Source organism: Eleginops maclovinus, chromosome 5, assembly GCF_036324505.1.
Source record: "Eleginops maclovinus isolate JMC-PN-2008 ecotype Puerto Natales chromosome 5, JC_Emac_rtc_rv5, whole genome shotgun sequence".
Classification (NCBI taxonomy): Eukaryota; Metazoa; Chordata; class Actinopteri; order Perciformes; family Eleginopidae; genus Eleginops; species Eleginops maclovinus.
The window spans coordinates 3,902,431-3,926,534 of NC_086353.1; the positions used below are offsets into that span (position 1 = coordinate 3,902,431).

The 24,104-nt window shown below is 41.9% G+C and overlaps 1 protein-coding gene across 1 annotated transcript; it reads left to right on the forward strand.

The window, feature by feature from the left end:
* Window positions 1–10,101: 10,101 nt before the first annotated feature.
* Window positions 10,102–21,330, forward strand: LOC134864079 (protein ELFN1-like). Its single transcript, XM_063882847.1, has 4 exons — window positions 10,102–10,391; window positions 11,483–11,636; window positions 13,103–13,269; window positions 14,997–21,330. The coding sequence occupies exons 1-4, from the start codon at window positions 10,102–10,104 to the stop codon at window positions 17,101–17,103; spliced, it is 2,718 nt and encodes a 905-aa protein (XP_063738917.1). The 3' UTR covers window positions 17,104–21,330.
* The last annotated feature ends 2,774 nt before the right edge of the window (window positions 21,331–24,104 follow it).

The following is a 24,104-nucleotide window of genomic DNA, read 5'->3' on the forward strand; positions in this document are numbered from 1 at the left end:
ACCGATTCTGTGAAAACATGCATTAGTGAGTTCAATTTATTACAAAGAAACAAGAAACAAAACACATTTGCCAATTAAAGCATGTTCTACATTGAAGGACTTTACATATTTCTTTGTGTTCAAATGAGTTTTTACTCTTTTTCAGTCGGACGAGCCTCCGATGTCTGGCGATAAAACATGCATTGTGTAGTAGATGTTGAATGAGGTTAAGGCAAAAGTACACAGGGGAATAAACAGGGCTGTCCACACACCTTGGACCGTACACTGATAGAAATACAATGATTTAGATGCATACCTCAAATGCAATGCTCAACTTATTTTAAATAAATACTAAAAGCTTGATTGAGTTAATTCTCCTCCTTGGAAACAGAAGATGAAAGGAACAAATTGTTGTTGTTGACAGCTGACGTTAAATGGACCCGACTTCTTTCTGTGGATTGAAATGACTGCACATAGCTTCTTGATCAGAGCGTTCCTCTTAGCAACAGTCTGTTCTCCTTAGCAACGGTCTGTTAGCAATAAATAGCAGACCACTGGAATGTCCGAATTGACCAATCAGAATTGAGTAGTCCACCAAGTCGTGTAAGGTGTTACGATAACTGTCATGCCAAAGTGCAAGCACCCTTCTTTATATCCTTCTGTGTAGGTGCTATATAAATAAACGTGCCTTGCCTTCTGACATGTCTCCACTCTTGTCTTTGCTCTCATTTCCTCAGCCCTCCTCCGTATCCTTTCTCTCTCCCTGTGCTCTTCTTCGCTTTCTCCTGTCTGAATACTAAACACATTATGTAACCATGCATTGCTTCGCCACGGAGGATCATCCATGGCATCGCACATGTTCACGTCTCTCTGCAGGGGAGTGACAAGTGGAGCACCGCAGGGCCGATGCAGGAGATTCATATCAGCGGAGTCTATTATTCTGGCGTAACCCCCGCACTGCAAAGACAGAGACAAGACAGTGAGAGGGGAAAAGATAGACATAGAGGGACGAGACCAAGATGTTGTATCATGATGAGAGAAATAAAAAGAGCTTGCTTAAATAGTGGGTTTTTTTGCCCCATTTTGTCCCCGTTGCAATCCACTCAGCACAGCAGTGAACGCCTCTCTGTAAACACACAGGCTGGGGAGCAGGCAGTGGAATATTTTCTATAATAGAAACGTCCGTCACGCTCCGTGTTTCCATATCTCTTATAGAAATGTCCATTATATCGAGTCTGGATGTCAGCTCATCTCACCCCAAAACACCAACCCTTCCTCACCCGACTTTTAAACCCCAGAGGCGGAGGGGAAAGACGAAGGCGTTCTCTCCCCATCAGGCGTGTGTGATGCTGTGTGATGTTGAAGCCTTATTTCCTTAAAAGTCAATCAAGGAGGGGGAGAAGGGGCGAGGGCGGGGGATGTAAAACGGACGAGTGGGGATGGGTGAGACTGGGAGTCAAAACAAATTACATTCTCATGATGTCTTTTAATCGTGCGGACGTCAGACAGACCTCGCTGTGTCTCGGCGGAGAGGTGAAGTCGTACTTCCCTCTGACTGCTTTTTGATCTCCCCCCCTCTCTCCCGACTCTGTCTTTCCTCTTCACTTCTCCTTTGCTCCGTAATCTAATCTAATCCGCATGAATCACTTTCATCGATTGCACAAATCTCATGTGTCCTTTATGCCCTGCAAAGTGTGTCTGTGTTTGCGTGTGTGAGTGCATACACACCAGGGGGCGAGTGGTTTTGTACTCGGTGTAATATGGTTTGATATGAAGTCCCAAGACACTGGAAAAAGATTTATTCTCACAAACTCGACAACGGTTTGACATCCCCGCATCCTGAGGAATCAATAAACTTCGAAGTTAAAAGACAAGCAAAGGGAACTCTTTTTTTTTTTGGTGCTAAATCTATATTTAACCAGGTTACACCTTCTGAGAGCCAAATCCTGCAAGGGAGACCTCACCAAACACGGCGAAGCATTCTGTAGATTAAGTTATAAATAAATAATACCAAGAGGTTTCTGGGGACATACAGACAGAAAGACTGAGAGACAGAGGCCTAGCTTCCAAAAAAAAAAAAGTATTCAGAGCGATGACAACTCCCATGGATTCATCTCGCACAGCTCCAACGAAGGCTTTGAACTCCGACAGTGAAATGAGTTTCTGAATTTTCAAGCTTTTAAGCAGACAAATTTACACGATGAACTCAAAGCATCATAGAGAGTGTCTCGCACGTCTCTGTCAGGCCGCGAGGCAACAAAGAAAAACACTGTACACTACTTAAGTCCATATTTCTGTGTTTCATAAATATCTAAATTCTTTGGGAGCAAGCCTAAAATAGCCTTGTAAATCAACATACAGCATTAAGAGAAGCTGCGTATGGCAGCGTCTGCAGTGCGGCTTCAAAGTGAAATCAAAAACTTTACTGTTGGAAGGAAGAAAACATCATAGTTCAACTGAAGTTTTATTTATCTTAACTTCAAGACATTAGAAACTTTAAAGAACAATAGACATAGTCAAAATAATCCATGTTTCAAGGTGTTTTTGGGAGTTCACATTTGTAGGACCAGCATGTTATTTTAGACCTCTAGTTGTTTCCAATGGTGTTATTTGACTGACCTTTAAGGGCCTGAAAACACTTTGTGGCGCCAAACCTACTGGAGCAAATCTTAACCCTGTTTAGCCTAACAACTGTAATATGTTGACATTTCTACATTCAACAATACTCTCAGTGATTTCAAGCCCTTTATCCTCCATGGAATTAGACATTTAAAAGTTGAATTTTCCCAAAGCGACACAGCCTTTTCAGGCCCTTAAAGGTCAGTCAAATAATACCATTAGAAATGACCAGAGGTATAAGATAACATGCTGTTCTATAAATATGAACGCCCACTTTTGGTTGTGTAAACCTACTTTTGAAGGTAAACAAAGTACTTTAAAGATATCATTTCTTGCTATGCAGAAGATTTTTTAAAATCCTGGTTAGCGCATATTACGAACATCGCATTTCCTGTAGTCGCTTCACAAGAAAAAACACAAAACTAAAACACTTGAAGAAGCAAATGTTGGGTTAAAAGCAGTGGTTAAAGGTAACGGTACTGTACTTTAGTAGGTACTTGTACTTTACTTGAGTATTTCCATTTAGGGCTACTTCATACTAAATTTCAAAGGGAAATAATGCATTTCACTCCAGTACATTTATTCTTACAAAACTTTACTGTCCGGATTAAGATTTGGCTTTTAAAAACATGAATATCTGAATACTTCTTCCACCTCTGGTTTGAAGTTACTCAATACAGCCCTGATAATGTGTATATAATAGTAAAAATAGTAGAATTACATTGGAATAAAATGTCAAACCAAGTTACGTACACGTTATTACTGTTGCTAGGCCAACAGGAAAGATATTGGGTCAAGCATTTGCCAACTCCACATGTTGAAGGGACTGGTAATCAAACCACTGACCATCTGATTGGTAGACGCTCATTCCCCTGAGCCAGGACACATAACAAGGACATCAGATAATGCTGGATTTGATACAGAACTAGTATAGCAGACTCCATTACCACGAATGAAACCTTAAGAATCAGAAATAATTGAAATTGATAAAACAATCCAGGGATCATAACTTTAAAATGCATTTAGCCACACAGCATTCTGATGCCAGATTACAGCAAATATAAACACGCTACACCCCTTTTGGCCTATATGCAAATAACATGTGGATTAACTCCATGCACAGCCCCGCACACAGCACACACACACACACACATGCTTCTGTATATGGGCATACTGTGTCTTTTGTCTTTCCGCTTTGCCTTCCCCTTCATCATCACATTTCTGTTTCTGCTTCCCGCAGCTCTGTTGCATGCTACAGTTTTCCTCACTGGTTTAGTATAGTTTATAATGAGAGTGTGTGACACACGGCTACACACCGAGATGGTGTGCCGTGTGTTTCATGTGTGTCCACGTATATGGGGTTATGAATGTTCTCATATTTTTCTGCTCCAATTCCAACCTGTCCAGGAGTGTAACCCATATCCTAAGTGCTCATCAGTCGCATGCAGAGAAAAATGGACGTTAGGGTGATGGGAGGCTGTGTGTGTGTGTGTGTGTGTGTGTGTGTGTGTCTGTGTCTGTGTGTATTTGGAGACTTGCAAGAAATCAACAACAGTAAGGAGAGTGTAAACTAAAATGGGCCCAATTATTATATAGGTTTTGATGCATGTAAATGGTATGCAAAGGCCAAAATTCTAAAGTTCCAGAGGCAACCTAACCTTCAACCAATCTCAGTGAAATCTGTTTAGTACTTGTATTAAAGAAACACGACTGAAAATGAAGCTTTCTCGGCAGAGGTACAAAGGGAAGCTTCGACCTTCCTCAACATATTTATTGTATTTTTTAAAAGCTTGAACTCTTCCCTGTGGATCTTGTTCTGTTGTTGTTGGATACAGAGAGGTGTGAGAGGATCAAAAATCTGAAATACATCAAACATTTTTCTGTTGCTGGAGGTTTAAAAGTTTAAAGTATTTGTTTCAATGTCAAAAATGTGTCCTTTGCTGCATTTGAGTTGTAATCTACATCCCTTAGACTCAGTCATCAATGAGTGCATGAAGATGAATGTTTTAAAGGGGCCCTATCGTACGTTTTCCGGTTTGTACTTTTTATTTTGTGCCTCCCCTGGGACATGTCTCCATGCTTTAATATTCAAAAAGCTCTTCATTTTTCTCATACTGCCTGTGCTGCAGCACCTCTTTTCACCCCCTGTCTGAAACCAGAGCCCAGTCTGCTCTGATTGGTTAGCTGGCCGGCTCTGTTGGGATTGGTCAATCGCTTAGAGATGTCCCGCCCCTTAGCTTATCAGGTACAATATGTTGGAGAGCTAACCAATAGGAGCATAAGAGTTACATAGTGATGTTACAGAAGTAAACAAAGGAGTCCAATGGAGGCGTTTCAGCAGGGAGGAGTGTGGAAGAGTTTCTCTTAGGGATTTTAGCCTTTGCAGACCATTTACATGCACAACAACCTATATAACACACTACAGGAAAGGGAAAAACCCCACAAAGCAGAATAGGACCTCTTTAAGATCCATGTTCACAAAGCTTAGCAGCAAGTTTGGATGCTTTTAGGTATGGGTGTGTGTAGATGTGCTAAAGAACAAACACACACTCCCGTCGAGAGGCTCAGTGCCCTCGCTGGTGTCATAAAGGTGACGCACTGTCTCTGTTTGAGTCACCAAGCCCATTTTTTTCAGAAAACATATAGATCTACACAATATATTCTAAAAACCAACACGCCCTCTACGCCTTCACTGTCATCCTCTAAGTAAAGCAAGGTTACAGTCCACCTCAGTCTGACCCCATGTCACGGTTTGTACACTATAAATCTTTGATTGTGACATGACTGGAAAGCAAGTCGGTCATGAAGCTGAGTGCTCAAACATACGAGCATCAGGTCTGTGTGTAGAGAGTAACGGGAACGATGAATGATGCAAACTGGAAAAGTGGTCAACAGACTCCTTACAGTTCCTCCTGCGTTAGCTACTACAAGAATATTTACTACAAAAGGAGGTCAAGTGCAAATCGGTAGCTTCCCCCTGTATCTATTTCTGCTCTGCACTGCCGCTCTGCACTGCTACTCTGTCTCCTGCCCTCTTCAGTCGACATCACTTACCTCCGTACAGAAAGAGGTCATGCAGAAATCAGCCGTCTCTGCATGTTAGCTAAACAGTTTCATCCCCGGCCTGCTCTGCATCCTCTCCACACCCCCGTGTTCTCCGCTACCAACAGTTTGTTTAGCCGGACTTAACACTCGGTCAGCAGAATGCATGTTTCCTGTGCGTCTGTTTGTGTGTGTGTGTAGCTGGCAGCGGTTCCGACTTTTTCTGCGGTGGCCCTAACAGGGTAGTTTTGTCTCATGCTATGTGGGAGGAAGTCTCACCATCAATTATAGATTATGCTGACTGGGTTGGAAAAGCTTTTTCGCGTCCTACAAACGCTCACAGTGTACATTTGAGATGTTTATTTAGAGAGCCTGAATGTCGTCAGAACTTTTAGATTCTATTTGAGAGGGACAGAAACATCTTTTTAAATCTGGTCGACATTTGACAGAGGGAGTGCCGGATTATACGTAACAGGGCGACGTAGTCAGGATACAGTCAGGTATCCCCTTACAGTTACATAAAAAAAGATGTAATCAGATTATTGTTTCATTTATAAACATTGAGGATTACTAGCAGGATTACAACAAGAGCAGATACAGATCTGTTCTGTAGGCGAATACTTTAAGCCTGAATCTGCTTTATAGTTTTCCCTTTCTTTGGTTCATTTGTTCATTTTTTATTCAGTAGGTGAACCTAAATGTTAATAAAATACTGTGTATGAGTTTAACTGTGTGTATTAAACTAAAACAGAGCATTTCTGCCAGCTTAGACTTTATTTCTGCCTTTTTAAACTGTAGTAATTGCTCATGTGTGTCATTTGTGTTGTATAGCCTGAATAATGAAAGGCACGATTACCTATAAATACAAATCTCTGAGCAGAGGACAGACTTTTGGTCTTAAATATCTTGGATCTTCTTTTCTAAGGTCACATTGCTCTGCTGTGTTACAAAATACAATTTTAGAAACATCTCATTGATATTTAAGTAACACTTTATTCTGATAGTCCATCAGCTGACAACACTGTTTCAACAGACAAGTAACATGCATTCAACTATCTGCAAGTAGAAGAAAAGGTACATCTCAAGTGTTGATCTATAGATTACAGAAAGTGTCTTTGGACTGTCAGCATGTTTTTTGCAACAGGTTATTAACCACTGTTCAACCTTACTGTTTGTAGATTATCAGCATCTTCAGTAGCTTATCTGTTGATCGTCAACTAATCCTTAATGTAATCTTTAGTTGCCATCTTGACTCTCAACAGATAGTCGACATGACCCTGTTGACTTTCAGCTGACAGATTGATTATGAGTAGTTGATTTAGAAGATGCTGACAAGCTAGAAATAGTAAGGTTGAATAGTGGTTAATAACCTGTTGCTTGTCTGTTTGAACGGTGCTGTAGCATGTCAACAGATACACTGTGGACATGCTTCTGAATGGCAACAGATGGACTATCAAAATAAAGTGTCACCGGTATTTAGTTTCTTTTTATTCATATGCATTGTTTGCATTGATTGATTACATTTTATCAGGTTACATAACTCTTGTATTTTGATACTCAGATTAGGTTACTGATTTTTCAATTTTTTATTAATTGTAACAGACTCCATTACAAGTAACCCTCCCAACCCTGAAAGATCTGTCTGGACAGCGATGGTACATCTTTATTACGTCAGTTTTTTAGCTGGTGGTAAAACCAATTTCTTCCCACCAGCCCTAGACTGTTGCAGATTAAATGTCAGCAGGTTGACAGACTGGGCCCGGTTGAGAGACGAGCTATGAGAATAAACACTGAGAGCTGAACAGTGGGGGGTTGGCAGTGTCACAAAATGTAGTTTTGGATATGATGCAAAGTAAAACCAGTGTCATCAATACTAATATTTGGTATTGTTAAAGATGCCTAATGTGTTTTCTTGTGGATGAAAGCCATGATTTACGAGGTGAATTAACACCAAGGCCTCCGAATACATCTTCATTACCACTAAATGAACTATCTTTATTATTCTTTGTTAATAACCAGGTGCAAGTTAAAACAGAGCACAATGGAAATGGTATATTTGTGATGCAGCAGCAGAGATGCAAAGAAGAAGGCTCATGTGAAGAGAAGGTGAAATAACAAGTCATGGATCATTTTCTATTTATCGGATCCTTATGAATCAGAGAGATGTTGTTGTTGTTTATAACATACACATAGTATATTTATGTATACAGATAACCTCCTCAAGACACAACGTCTTATCTTCAAGAGAGACCAGGTCATCAATTTGATACGAAGTCACAGACAGGTGGTCATACATGGAAATATAAAGTACATCCCTTAATTATAGAAGAGATGTGCCAAGGGGTAAAAGGGGTAAAACGTAAAAGCCTAGGAAGGCCTCGATGGTAGCTTCTTCCAGATTTCTTAAAGCAGTTCACTAGAGGAATCATACCGGACAGCTTTAGTCTGTCGAAGTCGAAGGGCAGAGTCTAAAAGGCCTTTTTACCAAATTCTGTACAGGTTTAAAACAAGAGATGAAGACTGCGAAACTTAGGCTATGGCAAAAGTAATTACTTTATATACTTTAGGTATCAAACCACAAGCCATCGGCACGTCTGTACACCTGAAATAATCTACTTCAATATAACTTCTGTTGGATGGATTGATTAATTTTCTACGCACATCCACGTTCCCCTCAGGAAGTGTTGTAATAACTTTGGTAATCCCTTTACTTTCATCTAGCGGCAAAATCAGTCCAATGCTTTGTTTTATAATCAAATATCTGCCAAACTAATGTCTCCTCTCATCAGTCTCAGCATGCAAAATGAGCGCTCAAACATGCAGAATGAGATAATGAACATTAGAAAACACAAGCACAGAGCCGCTAGCTTGGCTTCAGAGGCAGAAATTAAAGCTACAAGAAGCTGGAAAGATAAAAGAAGAGAGCATTGGTCAACATCATCTTTAACGGAGCGCGTTGTAATTACGCAGTACATCATCATTATCCGAGAATATGCATGGTTTAACCCCTCCTCTTTTTAATGAAGAATGATCAAAGACACTCTCATTCAGAGATAAGAGTGAGTCACAAAGGCCCGAGGAACAGCAGCTAAACCAGGATGTGACGTCAGGACTTTTGCTCTTCAACAAGGACAAAGAAAAGTTCAGAAAGCCTCGCTCTCCCTCTTAGATTAGAGGTGACACATCAGCACCTCTCCGCCTCGCCACTCATCTGTAATCAATAAGGCGGGGAAGAGCAGCCAGAAGATGCCTGAGAGGAAGGCCGGACCTTTGGCTTCTTCCCACTTCTTCTCTCTCCCCTCCGTAATGTCACATCCTGTTTGTTCCTCTCACCGCTGAGAATAAAGCCTCTCAGAGAAAAGAGGGAGCCACTATTCGAGAAAATTCCCCAGACGGAGAAAGCCACTCTGCATCCCTGCCTCCTGTTTTTTCTCACAGAATCACTTCCTCCTTAAAGCCTTATCCCTCACTTTTATCTCGCTCTTTGCTCCCTCCCCCTCCCCCAAACATCTTTCCTCTCCACTCTCTTGCACCCACTTCTGCATCCTCCTCCTCACCACTCCACAAGCTCTTGAAGCCTCTCTTTTTCCCCTGCCTCCCACTATCTCTCTCGTTCCATCAGCTGTTTTTTTCCCCAGGAAGTGTTTTATTTAGAGCAGATTAATTAATTAGACACAGTATCAGAATAGGGCCCGTTCTTAGCGCTGGTCCATCAAGGCCCAGAAGCTAATAGGGTGGCAGAAATCGGTGTGTGTGCAGCAATAAGCTGTGTGTATTTTTAAGATTTGCAGGTGCTCGTTGTGTATCTGCACCAATGTGCGCTAATTGGACTTGTCAAAAAAGGTCTTCAGAGTATCGGAGCTGTGTGTGTGCATTCATACATTTGTGTGTGGGTGTATGTGTGCCAGATTGTTATATAACAAGCAATAACTTCCTCTTTCTCATCAGGCTGGTAACAGGGTTGTGTTTGTTGGTATAAAACCACTGTGTTTCATTAGCGATTCTCTTACAACACCCTCCTCTCATCTCTGTCTCCCTCTTTTCCCTCCAGGGACGAGTTCTCACACCGAGTAAAGAGCAGCGAGCGATGAGGAAGAAAGAGAAGAGGTGCTTATCCAATCAGCGATGCAGATGGCCACGGAAAACATGAGCACCAGCCAATCTGGCACCAGGACCGCTTCCTTTTGCCAATTCATACACAACAAATCAAATGCGACCCCCTAATTAAATAATCGATACAGTTTACCTAGAGACACATACTGCCAAGGAAGTGATTCGAACCAAACCTCCTTCCTTTTACGACTTAATGTACAAAACCAAGACAAGTGAAACACATTTTACCATGCTGTGGCTACACTTCAAGCAGCAGATCTGAAAAAAGGCAACCACTCACTGACATTACTGTACAAACAAGCCCTAACTCCTATTCAAATGGCACTAGCCAGCGTGAGTAAATGTTAGATGGCAGGCACCTCTGCCCGGCTTTCTCCAATGGATATTGTGACGACATCCCAAATGGCCCAGAAGACAGGACAGCGACGGCAGAGACAAAACGTGACCGGAGGCTCTTCATCGGTGGTCCTGTCCACCGCCGGCTCCTTCTTCTGTTGGCTCGCCCTGCTGTCAATAATGCGGTTGCCAATGGTGACGGCCGACTGCTGGCTCATCGAAGGCGAGAAAGGCTTCGTGTGGCTCGCTATCTGCAGCATGAACCAGCCGCCTTATGAGGCCATCCCCTCGCACATTAACAGGTGAGGACAATCAATCAATCCATCAATCCATAAATCCTTAATTTTCATTAAGCTGTTGCAATAAAACATCGACACACACACCACACACACACACCACACACATGCACAGCAAGAAACAAGCAAGTATAAGCGCTTCAAATAAGCCAAACCATTCTGAGTGCTGGTGCATGATTTTCTAAGGCACTTAGAAACCTTTTAGGAACTACTTTTCTTAAGTATAATGGCTCAATCAAACTGTATTTATACAGCCCTATATCCCAAATTACACATTGCCTTGGGGGGCTTTACAGATGCCCTTTGTCCTTAGACCACTGGAGCGTACTAGGAAAAACTCCCAATGAAAACCCTTCAATTAACAGGGGAATAAGTGAAAGAAACCAGGGGAGAACAACAGAGGAATGATCGTTCTCCCTGGAGGGACGAGCATTAAATGTCCTGTGTACAAAATCAACGTAATACAAAGACAACGCAGACAATCTAATGTCAACAAGTGATAATGTCAGCAAGTATGAAAAAGGAGGCTCTAAGAGGATGTCAAAAAGTTTCCGGGTGATGCCAGAAATAAGAGGAAGTTATGAGTTGAATTTATCATTAAATGCATCTGCAATCTCAGGACCAGCATCATCAATACTAATAGTCTTCATTATTAAAGGTGCATAATGTATTATCTTGTAGAGAGGAGCCATGTGTCATGATTTATGAGGTGAATCCATCATTAAAGGCGTCCTAATAAGTCTTCATTACCAGCAAATGAATTCCCAAACAATAAACGTCTCTCTTCTTCTTCTCTATTCTCTGTTATCACATGCACGTTCAAACACAGGACAGTATCAATGGTGTATGTGTGATGCGTACTAAGCACTAAGAAGATGGCATTTTATATAAAGAATTGGGCAACAGAAAGACCAGAGCAACAAGTGCAGCTATGAATCAAGATCCAGACGCAATTCATTCGTGGCAATGTGCAAATGAAGTCACAGAAACGGTTATGATGCTCAGGATGTTGAGCTAAAAGACACTTTGGATAAATGAGTTTTGTTGATGTTTTTTTTTGCCTCAAACATCTACAGCTTTCACTCTTCTCTCAACAGCACCATTGTGGATCTGCGGCTGAATGAGAACAAGATTCGGTCGGTGCATTTTTCCTCACTCAGCCGCTTTGGAAACCTCACCTATCTGAACCTCACCAAGAACGATATCAGCTACGTGGAAGATGGAGCGTTCTCAGGGCAATTCAACCTGCAGGTGAGCAATCTTCATTTTGAACACATACTCATGATTGCACTTGTTAGTGAATACACCCAAATGGAGGAAAGTGCAAGTACTGTGTTTGTACAGGTTGAGGTATTTGGGAATGCAAGATACTTTATTCTACCACTTTAGGGGGAAATATTCCACCCGTTTACATGTATTTGAGACTTAAAGTGCTCATAATGTTAAAGTATTGTCATTGTTTTACACCAAAAAGGGTATTTTAAACTAACCGGCACTGTGTAAAGCACTTAAAATGAACAGTTCAACCAAATGCAACATTAGAAATGCAGCTACACATTGATGCTAAGGCAGGATAAAAACCCTAATATGTAGTACACTGCCCGGCCAAAAAAAAGGGCATCTGGGGTTGCTGCAGTTGGTCTGGTCTAGGTTCAGCAATGTGCCCAAAGGATGAGGTCAGCTGACTACCTGAATATACTGAAGGACCAGGTTATTCCATCAATGGATTTTTTTCTTCCCTGATGGCACGGGCATGTTCCAAGATGACAATGCCAGGATCCATCGGGCTCAAATTGTGAAAGAGTGGTTCAGGGAGCATGAGACATCAGTTTCACACATGGATTGGCCCCCACAGAGTCCAGACCTGAACCTGATTGAGAATCTTTGGGATGTGCTGGAGAAGACTTTGCGCAGTGGTCCTAATCTCCCGTCATTAATACAAAAATCTTGGTGAAAAATGAAAGCAAGACAGAAATAAATGTTGTGACGTTGCAGAAGCTCGTGGAAACGATGCCACAGCGAATGTGTGCCGTATTCAAAGCTAAAGGCGGTCCAACGAATATTAGAGTGTGACCTTTTTTTGGGCCAGGCAGTGTAGCTTATCATATGCCTAAAATAGTGCTTGTGTTCTAGGTAATAAACATCCTTCCATACACACTGTTATACACTCGGGTCTTCGTTATCTGTCCTTGAAAAAGTGCATTCAGTATTTTACCAACCGTAGTAAAAAGGTTTTCCATCATTAGTGCTACTAATAATATCCAGAACTGTGAATTGAGGTCTGTAATCAAAAGGAGTATTTTCAAACTGTGCTACTGCTACTTTTCTGAGTAAAGGATCTGAATTGTTGCCGAATGAAACACACAGATAGACACACAGACGCACATAAAGGACAACATTGGCTCACTATAGCTTCCAGAAAACATTCAGGCAAAAGTTTTGTTTTTTTTCAAACTGATCTGAATGCAGCCATAATGAGCTGGCATGAGTACACTTCTATCCCAGCTGCTGGAGCGGAGCCAGGAGGTAAAATGTGAACAAGACAGATCTTAGTAAATGAAACGCAGCATCGAGGCTTAGATCACCATGTGAAACAGGAATTGTGCTGAACCGTCGTCTGTTTGTTCTGCATGTTTCCAGCTTGTAGCGTGTGTGATGCTTTGCGCTGGCCGGCTCTTCGGAGATTAGAATAATCCCACTTGTGTTTGTCTCTCCAGGTTCTCCAGATGGGTTTTAACAAGTTGAGGAACCTGACAGAGGGGATGCTGCGAGGCTTGGGGAAGCTGCAGTATCTCTACCTGCAAGCCAACCTCATCGAGGCTGTTACACACAACAGCTTCTGGGAATGCCCCAACCTCGAGAACATCGACCTCTCCATGAACAGGTATCACCTCGGGGCCATGTGTGTGTCTAATGAGAGAGAGAGAGAGAGAGAGAGAGAGAGAGAGAGAGAGAGAGAGAGAGAGAGAGAGAGAGAGGGAGAACACGATGTGGAAGCACTTAAACAATTAGTTGATGATTAGCCAATTAGAAGACTGCGATATAAATGAGGAGCAATTTTAATTATGGTTTAATGAAAGTGGTTTATTAAGATGTGGTTGACGTAAATACTGATGCAAGGGTTTGTTTCTTTTCACTAAAAAAATAATAGTTTTAATGAACATTTTTGTAGCAATTCAATTTAACTCTAAACTTATTTGTTTGTGATTCGAGTTACGAAACAAAAGGAAAAAGGCTACTCACAATCTGACCCGTCTTTCTAGGTTTATGATTGGCCCTTCATCAGTGTATGAAGCTTACTAGACAATGACAGGGTTTCAACATTCCTACATAGGAGAATATATTAAGTGTCTGTCAAGATCAGGGGCTGCTTTCTAAATGTTTCAATTTTGCACAGATGTTTTGAAGACTTACTAGGAAAAAAGTTTTGCAGGAAAAGCATAGAAAACTTTTTTCTCACTGACAGTTTTCTCAGTAAACTAATAATAACAATATATAGTTTATGTATGTATAGCTCTACCCAAAGGCATACAGTATATATGTAAAAACAGCCTAGCAGAAGGTGCAGGGATACAATTTTCTCTCACCTTTTCTCCAGTAAGCTACTGTATGATGCAATGCTGCACCAAGCCATCTTTACAATATAGGTTGAGGTACTTTTTCTCAGTGGGAATAACTGTTCCGTTCTTACTATCAGCCCCCTAAATGGTATTGATCCCTTGACTTAAATGTAAAAGTAACATCAGAAGTTTAACTGCTCTTAGGGGCTTGTTGAAAGGTACTCTGGGAAATGTTTAAGACCAGAACCTGAAGTACAAGGAGACAGAGTTACAAGCGCTTTTAAAGGGAAAGCCTGCAGATATACCACATCAAAGTCTGTTTACAGGTTTTAAGGGTTACTACAGCATAGGTTTGAAAAGTAAAAAATATATATATATAAATCCTTCTGCGGCTTGGAGCTCAATGATGCTGTTTTGTTTAACTGCATCCCATTGCAAAATGGCAAAATGATGTGCACCATGAGTACCTAGATTGTGCACTCGGTAACAGTCAGACAATCCAGCAACACTGGGCGCTTTCCACCCTCAAAAAACACCCTCTTGGCTAAATAACAGAAGTTACGAGATGTTCAACCACTATATTGGTTCAGAAAATAAGCCCCTTATTGGGTAAGTTAAGCAGTGTTTAATTTTTTGGTAACGCGAACAATCATTGCTAGCTAACAGCAGCAATCGCCACCTCTGGTAGGGCAAAGCAGCCTTGTGCGATTTAAGACAACATTACATGGTAGCAATTCCCGTACCGTGTGTGTTTACAGTGCATGACATGCAATGTAGCTATGGGAGTATGCAAATGAGACACTGCATCTGACTTACATACTGGTGATTGAGTTGCATTTTGGGTAAGGTAGGAACTAGGGTTAAAAATATGGGGAAGAGTTAATCGATGCTGATGATTCCCCATCATGAGACAGAAAGTGTTGTAGCAGTGCAACGCTAAATCAATGGAGTAGTTATTACTATGACAGATTGGAAACTGTACTCAGCTATGTGCATGTTTATGAAGGTAAAACTCACCTTTTAATCTATGATCCCCTCTGTCTCTTGTCAGGATCCAGGTGCTAGATAGCGGTTTGTTCTCCGGTCTCTCGAAGCTGACTACTTGTGAACTTTACACAAACCCTTTCAACTGCTCTTGTGAGCTGCTGGGTTTCCTGCGCTGGCTCTCGGCCTTCCCCAACAGGACCAGCGAGAGGATGGTGTGCGACTCCCCTCAAGGATTCTTTGGCTACAACCTCCTGAGCCAAAACCCCCAAAAGCCCTCCGAACACAACGCCCTTTACGTGCTCAATCTCGTCTGCACGGATGATGGTAGCAGCGTGACGCCCTTTTTTCGCGCGGCAGATTCTACCACCCCTCTCCCAGATTTTGCCTCTCCCTGCGGATTAGACGATTGTGCTTCCGGGACTCCTCCTGACGAGGTGATCAGCCTGGGTCCCCTGTCAGGCTACCCTGACACCAATCCCATCATGACGCTGAAGCAGGTGCAACATTCAACAGCTGTGATCACGGTTCAGATCCCTCATCCGTTCAAGAAAATGTACATCCTGGTTCTTTACAACAACAGCTTCTTCACGGATATCCAGAATCTTAAAAGTCAAAGGGAAGATATTGAGCTCAAGAACTTAAAACCCAACACTGACTACAGGTACTGTGTGGCTTCGATACGAAACTCCCTGCGCTTCAACCACACCTGTCTGACCATCTCTACTGGTCGCCGGGACGGGCCTGAGAGGAGAGCCAATCAGTCGTCAGCCACCCACTACATCATGACTATCCTGGGCTGCTTGTTCGGCATGTTACTCTTCCTGGGTTTCATTGTTCACTGCCTGAGGAAGAAGAGGATCATGCAGGAGAAGGAGAGAAAGATGAGCAGGATCCAAAGGACGCTGATAGAGCTAAAGTACGGTGGAGAAGGGGATATAGAGGGAGGAAATGGAGGGTCTGTTTCCCAAAAGCTAGGTCCTGGAGAAAGTCTGTCCAGAATGCCCTACCTTCCTCAGGGCGCTGAGATTGATCCGTACAAGCTGCAGGAGGTGATAGAAACACCGGTGCACAAGCCTGCTAAACTGAACTACATGGAGGTGAGAGGATCTGGCATTGAGAGGGAGAGGGAACGAGAGCGAGAAAGGGAGATGTCGCCACAAGCAAATCCCCAGGGCTCAGTCGCAGAGATCTCAACCATCGCTAAAGAAGTTGATAAAGTCAACCAGATCATCAACAACTGCATAGATGCTCTCAAATCTGAGTCTACATCCTTTCAACAGGGCATGAAATCCCCTTCTAACGCAGGTGGAGGGGCTGTTTCTACCGCAGAGCCTCAGCTGGTGCTCCTCTCCGAGCAAGGAGAGAGAGAGAGAGGAAACGAGTTCCTCTCCCCGGTGTATAAGGGAGGAAGAGGAGGGAGAGAAGAGAGGGGGAGAAGCTATCATCATTCTCTGCAGCGACACCACAGCATGGAGGCACCTCCGACCTCCAAAAGGCCCAGCACCTCCTCTTCTCCCGGTTCTGCCCGGAGCCCTCGCTCGTTCCGCTCGGAAGGAGGCTACCACTCGTCAGAGACTCGCTACATCGAAAGGACCTCGCCCGGGGAGAGGGGAGAAAGAGGGGGAGGGGGAGGAGGAGGAGGAGGAGGAGAGGCCATTCGTACGGTCAACCCGGCAGCGGCGATACTACGGGCTGAAGCCCAGAGAATCCGCCAGTACAACGAACACCGTCACTCCTATCCCGGTTCCCAGCAGCACCTCCAGGATCTGCAGCACCATCCACAGATCCTGCAGGAGCTCCACCACCACCCCGGGGGCCGTAAGCCCTCCATGTTAGACCCCATCACCCTCAGCAGGCAGGCCAAGCAACGGGAGTTGGCCTACTCCCAGCTCTCGCCACACTACCCGCTCTCGCCCCAGTACCACAACCTCAGCTACTGCTCCAGCCCCGACGAAGATGAGGAGGATGAAGGGCTCCTGTGCACCCCGACCCTGGGGCTTTGGGAAAGGTTCAAACTCCACCGCAAGAGGCACCGGCAGGCTTCCATGGAGGACGAGGGATACGTTGCAGCAGGACACGCGCTGAGGCGGAAAGTTCAGTTCGCCAAGGATGAGGATCTTCACGACATACTGGACTACTGGAAGGGTGTGTCCGCCCAGCAGAAGACCTGATCTGGAGACCCCAAACACTTTGAAGATGGAGAATAACAAACCTGCACCCATAACACATTGATACAGATACAGAAATGACCTGTAAATACACACAACTTACAGCATCTAGACACACACTTATACACACACACACACACACACTTTACCCAAACCAAGCCTTTGCTTCTGAGAACATGAAGAAGGACCAAACTAATATATTATATTGAAAATCATAACTTATAGAGAGACTGAGTTACTTTTTGTAATGTAACACACATTATAGCTCCGACTTATGTAGCTATTTGTACTAAGTTTTGAATGAAGAAAAAAAATCAACAATAAGAGCAGAAACCTTAAATGCTGCCGGGCAACCCATCCTGATCATGGCTACGCTTTTTAATCTGCCTTGGGACCGACATTGATTAAAAACTGACCATGGCAGATTAACCTTACCAATTCTTATTACCGCGGTGGATTGATTGAAGATTTCGCTTTTACCAGGGAGGTTGTTTTTTTGGCATTGCGCCCTGCGATGCTGCTTCGAAAAAAGAGACATTTTGAAAGAGTTGCTGTGATTTGGAAAACATCTAAATGACAATTTCTGGATGGGTCGCCAGGCAACAGTAATATTAAACTGTGCTGAGAAAGAGTAGGTAGCTCTCGCCAGTGAGAGAGAGTATAACGTGCCAAATCAAACAAAGGGGGGATCGTAGAGCCCTACTGTGTACCAACTTCTCCTCGCCACTGTTTTTGTATACAGAATTTAAAAAACCTAGAATGATATGTTATTACTATTAATTATTCTTATTACATTACTGGTCTTCTTATTATTCCTATGCTCCTCATCATTAATACTCTATTATTTGAATATGGCATGGTTCTGTCGTGTGACTGTGTTTTGACTGTTTTGAACCTCTCCGCTGAGAAGTGCACACCAACAGAGACAAACAGTTTGATGGACGAGACATTTGACTCCTTCTTTTTCTACCAAGAGGAATGTGCTCTCTGCTGGGCCAAACACAAGCCCGTCTTTTTTCTCTTGGTGAATCCCCCCCCCCCCCCACCCCTCCCAGCCCCGCGCGCCACACCCGCTCCTCATCCTCCTGACGAGGGAACGCTGTACAGACGAGAGAGAGAAGATCTATATTTGCAACAGAGGTGACTGTTTTGTTTGTACAACATGGTTTTGAAATCTTTGAGACTTTTCAGAAATCTGAATCCCAAGTTAGTTACCTACCTGCTCCCTTACAACGGTACGTTTTTGATTTTGAAATCGAACAAAAAAAAAATTCTAATCTTCAAATGAATGTCTTTAATTCCCAAAGGGGAAACATATCTGCACTGTTCAAAATCAGAAAACGACTCTTAAGGAAAAGACTTAAAACTCTCAGCTTCCTTCCCGATACACTGTAGCTCCACTGTGTTTTATCAACCATTTATTTTTCCCCTTCCTCCCATTCTCCCAGGTTTCTACCTTTTTATTTGTTGATTCCTCTGGTTCCACTGTGGTGCCATTGTGCCAACTTGGTAAATCACAAGGAAGTATTTGAAATGATTTTGAATACTACTCTTTACAGACCTCTTCTTCGTCTCATCGATACACATCAGTTTGCGAGAACAACATCAATTTGCACAAAACAACCCATTGGCTCACTGCTCCCCTTCTATCCTCCAATCATCTAAGACCAAAGTACTGTGGTAGTAAATTGACCCTTACGGCCCTTCACCCGGCCCCAGCTATTTACCCACCATCACCCTTACAGTGACAACTCTAGCACATGCATACACAACCACAACCATACACAGATGAATGTATTCTTAGAGAAATTAATACTGTTTAGCAGCTGGATTTTCTGTTTCTAATGTAAGAGCTGTATTTCAAAACAGTGTCCTCATCTGTCTGTTAGACAACTTTCTTCAGAGGGCCACTTGTGTTTCAGAATTGGACATAAATAGGGAACATTTGGCTTTCTAAATGACTAAATATGGCCACTCTGGGCAGATTATCATGGACAACGTTCCAGTTTCTGTTACCAGTTGGACCAAATTTCAAAGAGAAGCCCAAAATAAGACGTCTATCGAGGTAATAGCAATGGGGTTTTGCCTTATCAAAGGTTTTCAATGGGAAAAAGTTCCTGATATTAGAGGTGTTGTAGTAAAATGTGATAAGCATCACTAGCGTGTTTGATATGAGACTACATGTACGTCTGCAATATCTGCAGGATCTAAATACTGGAGGCTGAAAAGAGGAGAAAAATGTGATAACTAAATACTGATGTTTTTTTCTATACAGAACTGTGATTCAGCAACTCATGTTAGAGGACTGTAAAACCAGGGATGGAGTCGACAACATTTCAATTCAGTGGATTTTGAATGGAGGATTCAAAGTATTGACGAACAATTTGTAATTACAAATGTTTATACTGACTGAATCTCATCCACAACGATTTCTGAATTGAAACAGAATTGACTCCAACTTTGAAACACTGGAAACAACAGAGCTGGCAAACAATGAACCCTTCATTGGTGAATGGAAACACTGTATAAAATCTCTTTTCTCTGCTATAATGAGTTCAGAATGCTCAAGTCATTAAGCCCAGTTAAAGCCATAATCGTGGGAAAGTGAAATAACCACAGCTGTTTGTAGCACTGCAAAAGCACATTCATTAGTGTGGTAAAAAAAACAGGTTCCTCTCCCCATACTGCAGCAGCTACATGGACACGGTTCCTCTGCAGCAAACACTCCAGCTCTGATCCAAAAGGAAACGGATGAGCCGTGTTTGTTTTTGCATTACGCGTCCCAGATTGTGGCTTTAACTTAACAACAGCCTTAAAACATTCGATTTTCTTTAATCTTTGAAAGCATTGCTTTGAAAATCGAAAAAATGTCCTGGTTTCTTAATTTATACTTTCATGTCTGCAATTTTATAATTGCTTGATTCTTAAGCCTCACTTGAGCATTCTTTGAGTAACAGTAATATCAATGTAGCGATGTATTAAAGTACTGTTTTTGGTTTTTTTCTGTTCTGTTTATGAACAATAATGGCCTGATTTTATCGTGTCAGAGAGTAGCAGTGCCGTCTGGAGTCAGACGACAACAAGCTGACGGTGGAGGCGACCGGTCCACACTGACCCTGATCAGTGTTGCTATTCTTTGAACAGTGATGAAGAGAAACTGTGTTTTTAAAACAACAATGCCTAGAAAGTGGAAATAAATAGAGGTCCTACTGACAACAGACAGAGACGACAATGGAGCATGATGCAAGGAAACCCTCAGTGGAGGCTTGTGTTACACACTTCTAGTGAATGACTCAGGAGCGAGAGAGAGAGAACGCTCTGCCATAGGATCTCTCAGAGGCTTTCTTTCTTTATTTTCTTGTCAAAAAAATTAAAATGAGCACAATAAAATAGCCTTTCTTTCACTGTCTCCTTTCCTGGAGAAATCATTCATCTGCCAGACATTTTAAACACACTCAGGACTTTCACATTTCAACATTTTTCGATTGGTTGCTTTGGTTTAGTACATGCTTAAAGGGTCAGTTTACCCAAACTCAAACAGGTTTCCAGTGGTACGGAGAAGTTTTGGTGGAACTTGTTCAGGTTTTAAGAACACGCCGCTGAGATTTAGCTTACACACTCAACACAACACGGGGAGAACCCATTTGTTGGCATTCAAACACCTCAACAGAACCATCTCTTTCCATGGCTTTGTCCCACTGTGACCAATCCACAGAACACACTGTTGAAAGTTTTGAGAAGAGGTAGTGCCAAAAGTGTTGATCGTCCCTATAATTCCAAAGTAAAGGTATTATAGAGTAATGGGAATGCTTGTTCAGGAATGAAAAATTGCCGGACAATGAGAGAGCAATCCCGAAACATGCTGGGGCTGTTTCTCAGTTATTAGCTTAGCTGGTGTAAGGTTTCATTCGGGTTAGGGTTAGGACACAATCATGAAATTGTCGTATCCTTAGAAGATGTGTAAACTGCGCTTGAGGTTTGCTCTGAACCTGGTAGCTGTGTCCTGTAGAAAACACATAAACTGTCAAAGTAACTGTATCTGTAGACATGGTTTATCTGACGTTGAAGTTTATAAAGTTCAGTATACGGACAGATTTCTACTGCTTAAATCATTTATTGTTAATTTCTAAAATGTCTAATCTTTTAACATGTATGTTCTTTTGAAGGCAACACTATAACCAAGTGTGAAACTTATATAATTGTGTAATTACAATTAAAGCTGTTACTTTTTCCTCAGTTCATTTTTGACATCAGAAACACAAGTCACTGATTATCTGACAAACACAACAGCTACTTGTTAATGAATGCAGTGCCTGCAAGGAGTTTCCCACTGTATAACTCAAAGACAAAATTATCATATGTCTATTGCCATTCCCCTGCAGTCAGGGAACTAAATTAATCATCACTGTTGCATAGAGTCATCAACTCACTGTCGAGGCTGAGAATCTCAATAATTATAACATGCTAATCGGAAAGCAGATCTCAATATTCGAGTGACAGTGCAGCTACACTGATAAATTGATGATGGTAATGTAAGAAGAAGAACATTCTTATTTAAACTTTTGAAGTTAAAGTTACTGTAAATCCTGCCACGGTATCTCATACAGTATCTGCCTCCAATTAAACACAAATGAATTGAAGCATTTAAACATTACTATGTTACCATCTAGCCTTGCTAGCAGCTCTGTGAGGCTGTTCTGTGAACCAGCAGTGCTTTAAGCTAAATGCTAACGTCAGTGACTATTATTACCACGCAGATGTACAGCTGAGGCGGATGGGAACTTCATTAGTTTTTCAGGTATTTGGTGATAAAGCAAAGCAGAAGCGAATTGGAATTGTCACCATAGGCTATGCTATGTCACAAGAAATGAAATGAAGGGACCAGCAAAGTTATTAGTCTTCTGTTCATCCGGAGGAGCACTGCAGTAAAATGCCATGCAGATCTCAATACTACAAGTGACAGAGTAGCTACACTGATAAAATGATGACGGTAATGTAATTGCCCCAGTGCATGCTAGGAAACTGTCTAACATAAGGACACATCATGGCCCACATGAGTGTCTGTACAAACATGTGTGCCAATCACCCCAGTAGATGTTGAGATACTTCTCCAATGTTTAACATTCTCTGTATGGCTCGTTCTACAGCAGTAGAGGCAAAACATAAAATGTAGTCCAACATTTTCCTGCAATGATATGTACTAAGCTAGGTTGCAAACAGTCAGAAAAAAAGTATTACTTAAACATATAACTTGTACTCAATGATTATTTATAACACCACGCCATATGAAGACATAACAAGTATTAATTCAAATTGGTTAAATCCATGACTGGATGAAATCTGTGAACAGTTTTTGGCCTGTAGTTAAATATAATCCTGTAAAAACCTATGTTAAAAAAAGAGATTTCGCAAATTCAGTCCAAACGTAATCTGAGCAAACATAAATATCTGCCAAATGTCCTGCGGGAAAACTTGGATAAACATGGAAACTGACAAACCCAAGATACCCTCAGTTAAAATACTGCTTGAAGAAAGAGTAATGTCATGTTGTATTGGCACTGTGGATGAAAGACTCTTTTTGGACCGTGTATTTGGATTACGATGCTTTCTTTGCTGAAAATGAATGGACCAAGTGATTCACCTAATGAGGAGTGAACATACTCTGGAGTTTGTGGTTTATAATGCCAAAAAAGCTCTCTTTGTGAGAAAATCTACACAGTGTTTGTCCGTGAAACTGCAGTGATGAGTCCTACTTCTGAGACACTTTTAGGATACTTTATTGCCAACAAAAAACATTTGCCATGGTTAGCGTTTGAACTGTCAGCAGCTTAAACATCATCATCTAAAATCTAGGCTACCTTTACTTACAAAGTCAGTCTATTTTTGCCCCAGACAGCCATTTTCCACACAGCATCCAATTTCATTCAGAGGCTTTTAATGAGAAGTTTTACTCTGCATGACGCAGGTAAGTGCAATGCTCTGGGAACTATTGGCAGGGCTTTACTTTTTTTACTTTTCGAGCACATATTATAATACTGTCTGATACCATGGTTACAAAAGAAGGACCAAAATCTAAAATAAATCCAAACCAAAAAAACACTACTGCAGACAGTTTGACACTAAGTTTGTCATACCCAGTGAAGGGTAAGTACATGTCCTTCACTGATCGACACAACAAGATGAGTTTATTGATCAGGAGGAGCCCCACTTCAGCGTGTATAACCACTTGTATAACGTCTCACGGATGTTGAAGGAGCTTTTTCAAGTCTGACATCTTGGTTTATGGAGTAATGTTGGGCAATAAGTCAATGTGAGAATTTATGTTCTTTCAATTGAGTCAGAGCCTGATGAAATCCATATTTGAGATAATGTAATGCACAATTACGTCATATAAATTGGAATAACAGCCACATACTAACTCAAATTCAGCAATAAATCTGATGCATTTCAACTAATCCAAGTTTGTTATATTGAGTGTTTCCCAACCAAACCCTTAGTGTTTATCCTTAAATAGGAACACACCAACATAAGGGGACTGTTTCTGCTTAGATTTGATAATTCAGGCCCTCCAAACATGTTCCTCTCACAGGCTAATGCTGGCATGAAGTGCTAACTTTAAAAGAACAAGATTTATTCCCCTTCAGCTGTGGTAAAACAAACACTTGGGCTCAGCAATGGTGCTTTATGAAGAGTATTGCTAATGGCGAGAAACAGTGGGGCTACAGCACTCTCATGCCAGTGTCTGTGTGCACTCTAAAACACAATAACACACACTGAAGAGGATCTCATATTAGAGCCTTAGTCTAGCTACAACACAGGTAGTCTACCCACACACTGACTGTCTTATAAAGCAATGTTTAGGAATAAGTTAAAGGTCATGTTCAGGTGGCTAACCCCACAGGTTACCCCTCCGCTTTCAAATATGAGAACTACGGTGGTCTTTATGTAAAGTAGAAACAAGAAAGGACCTCTTTTGGTTTGCTGAACATGATGGTTAAACATGG

What these genes read in the sequence shown, in the direction of transcription:
- LOC134864079 (XM_063882847.1), top strand. Translation starts at nt 10,102, where the DNA reads ATGGCAGGCACCTCTGCCCGGCTTTCTCCAATGGATATTGTGACGACA. An exon ending in ATCCCCTCGCACATTAACAG is followed by an intron (nt 10,392 to 11,482) that starts GTGAGGACAATC and finishes TTCTCTCAACAG; the next exon opens with CACCATTGTGGATCTGCGGC. An exon ending in ATCGACCTCTCCATGAACAG is followed by an intron (nt 13,270 to 14,996) that starts GTATCACCTCGG and finishes GTCTCTTGTCAG; the next exon opens with GATCCAGGTGCTAGATAGCG.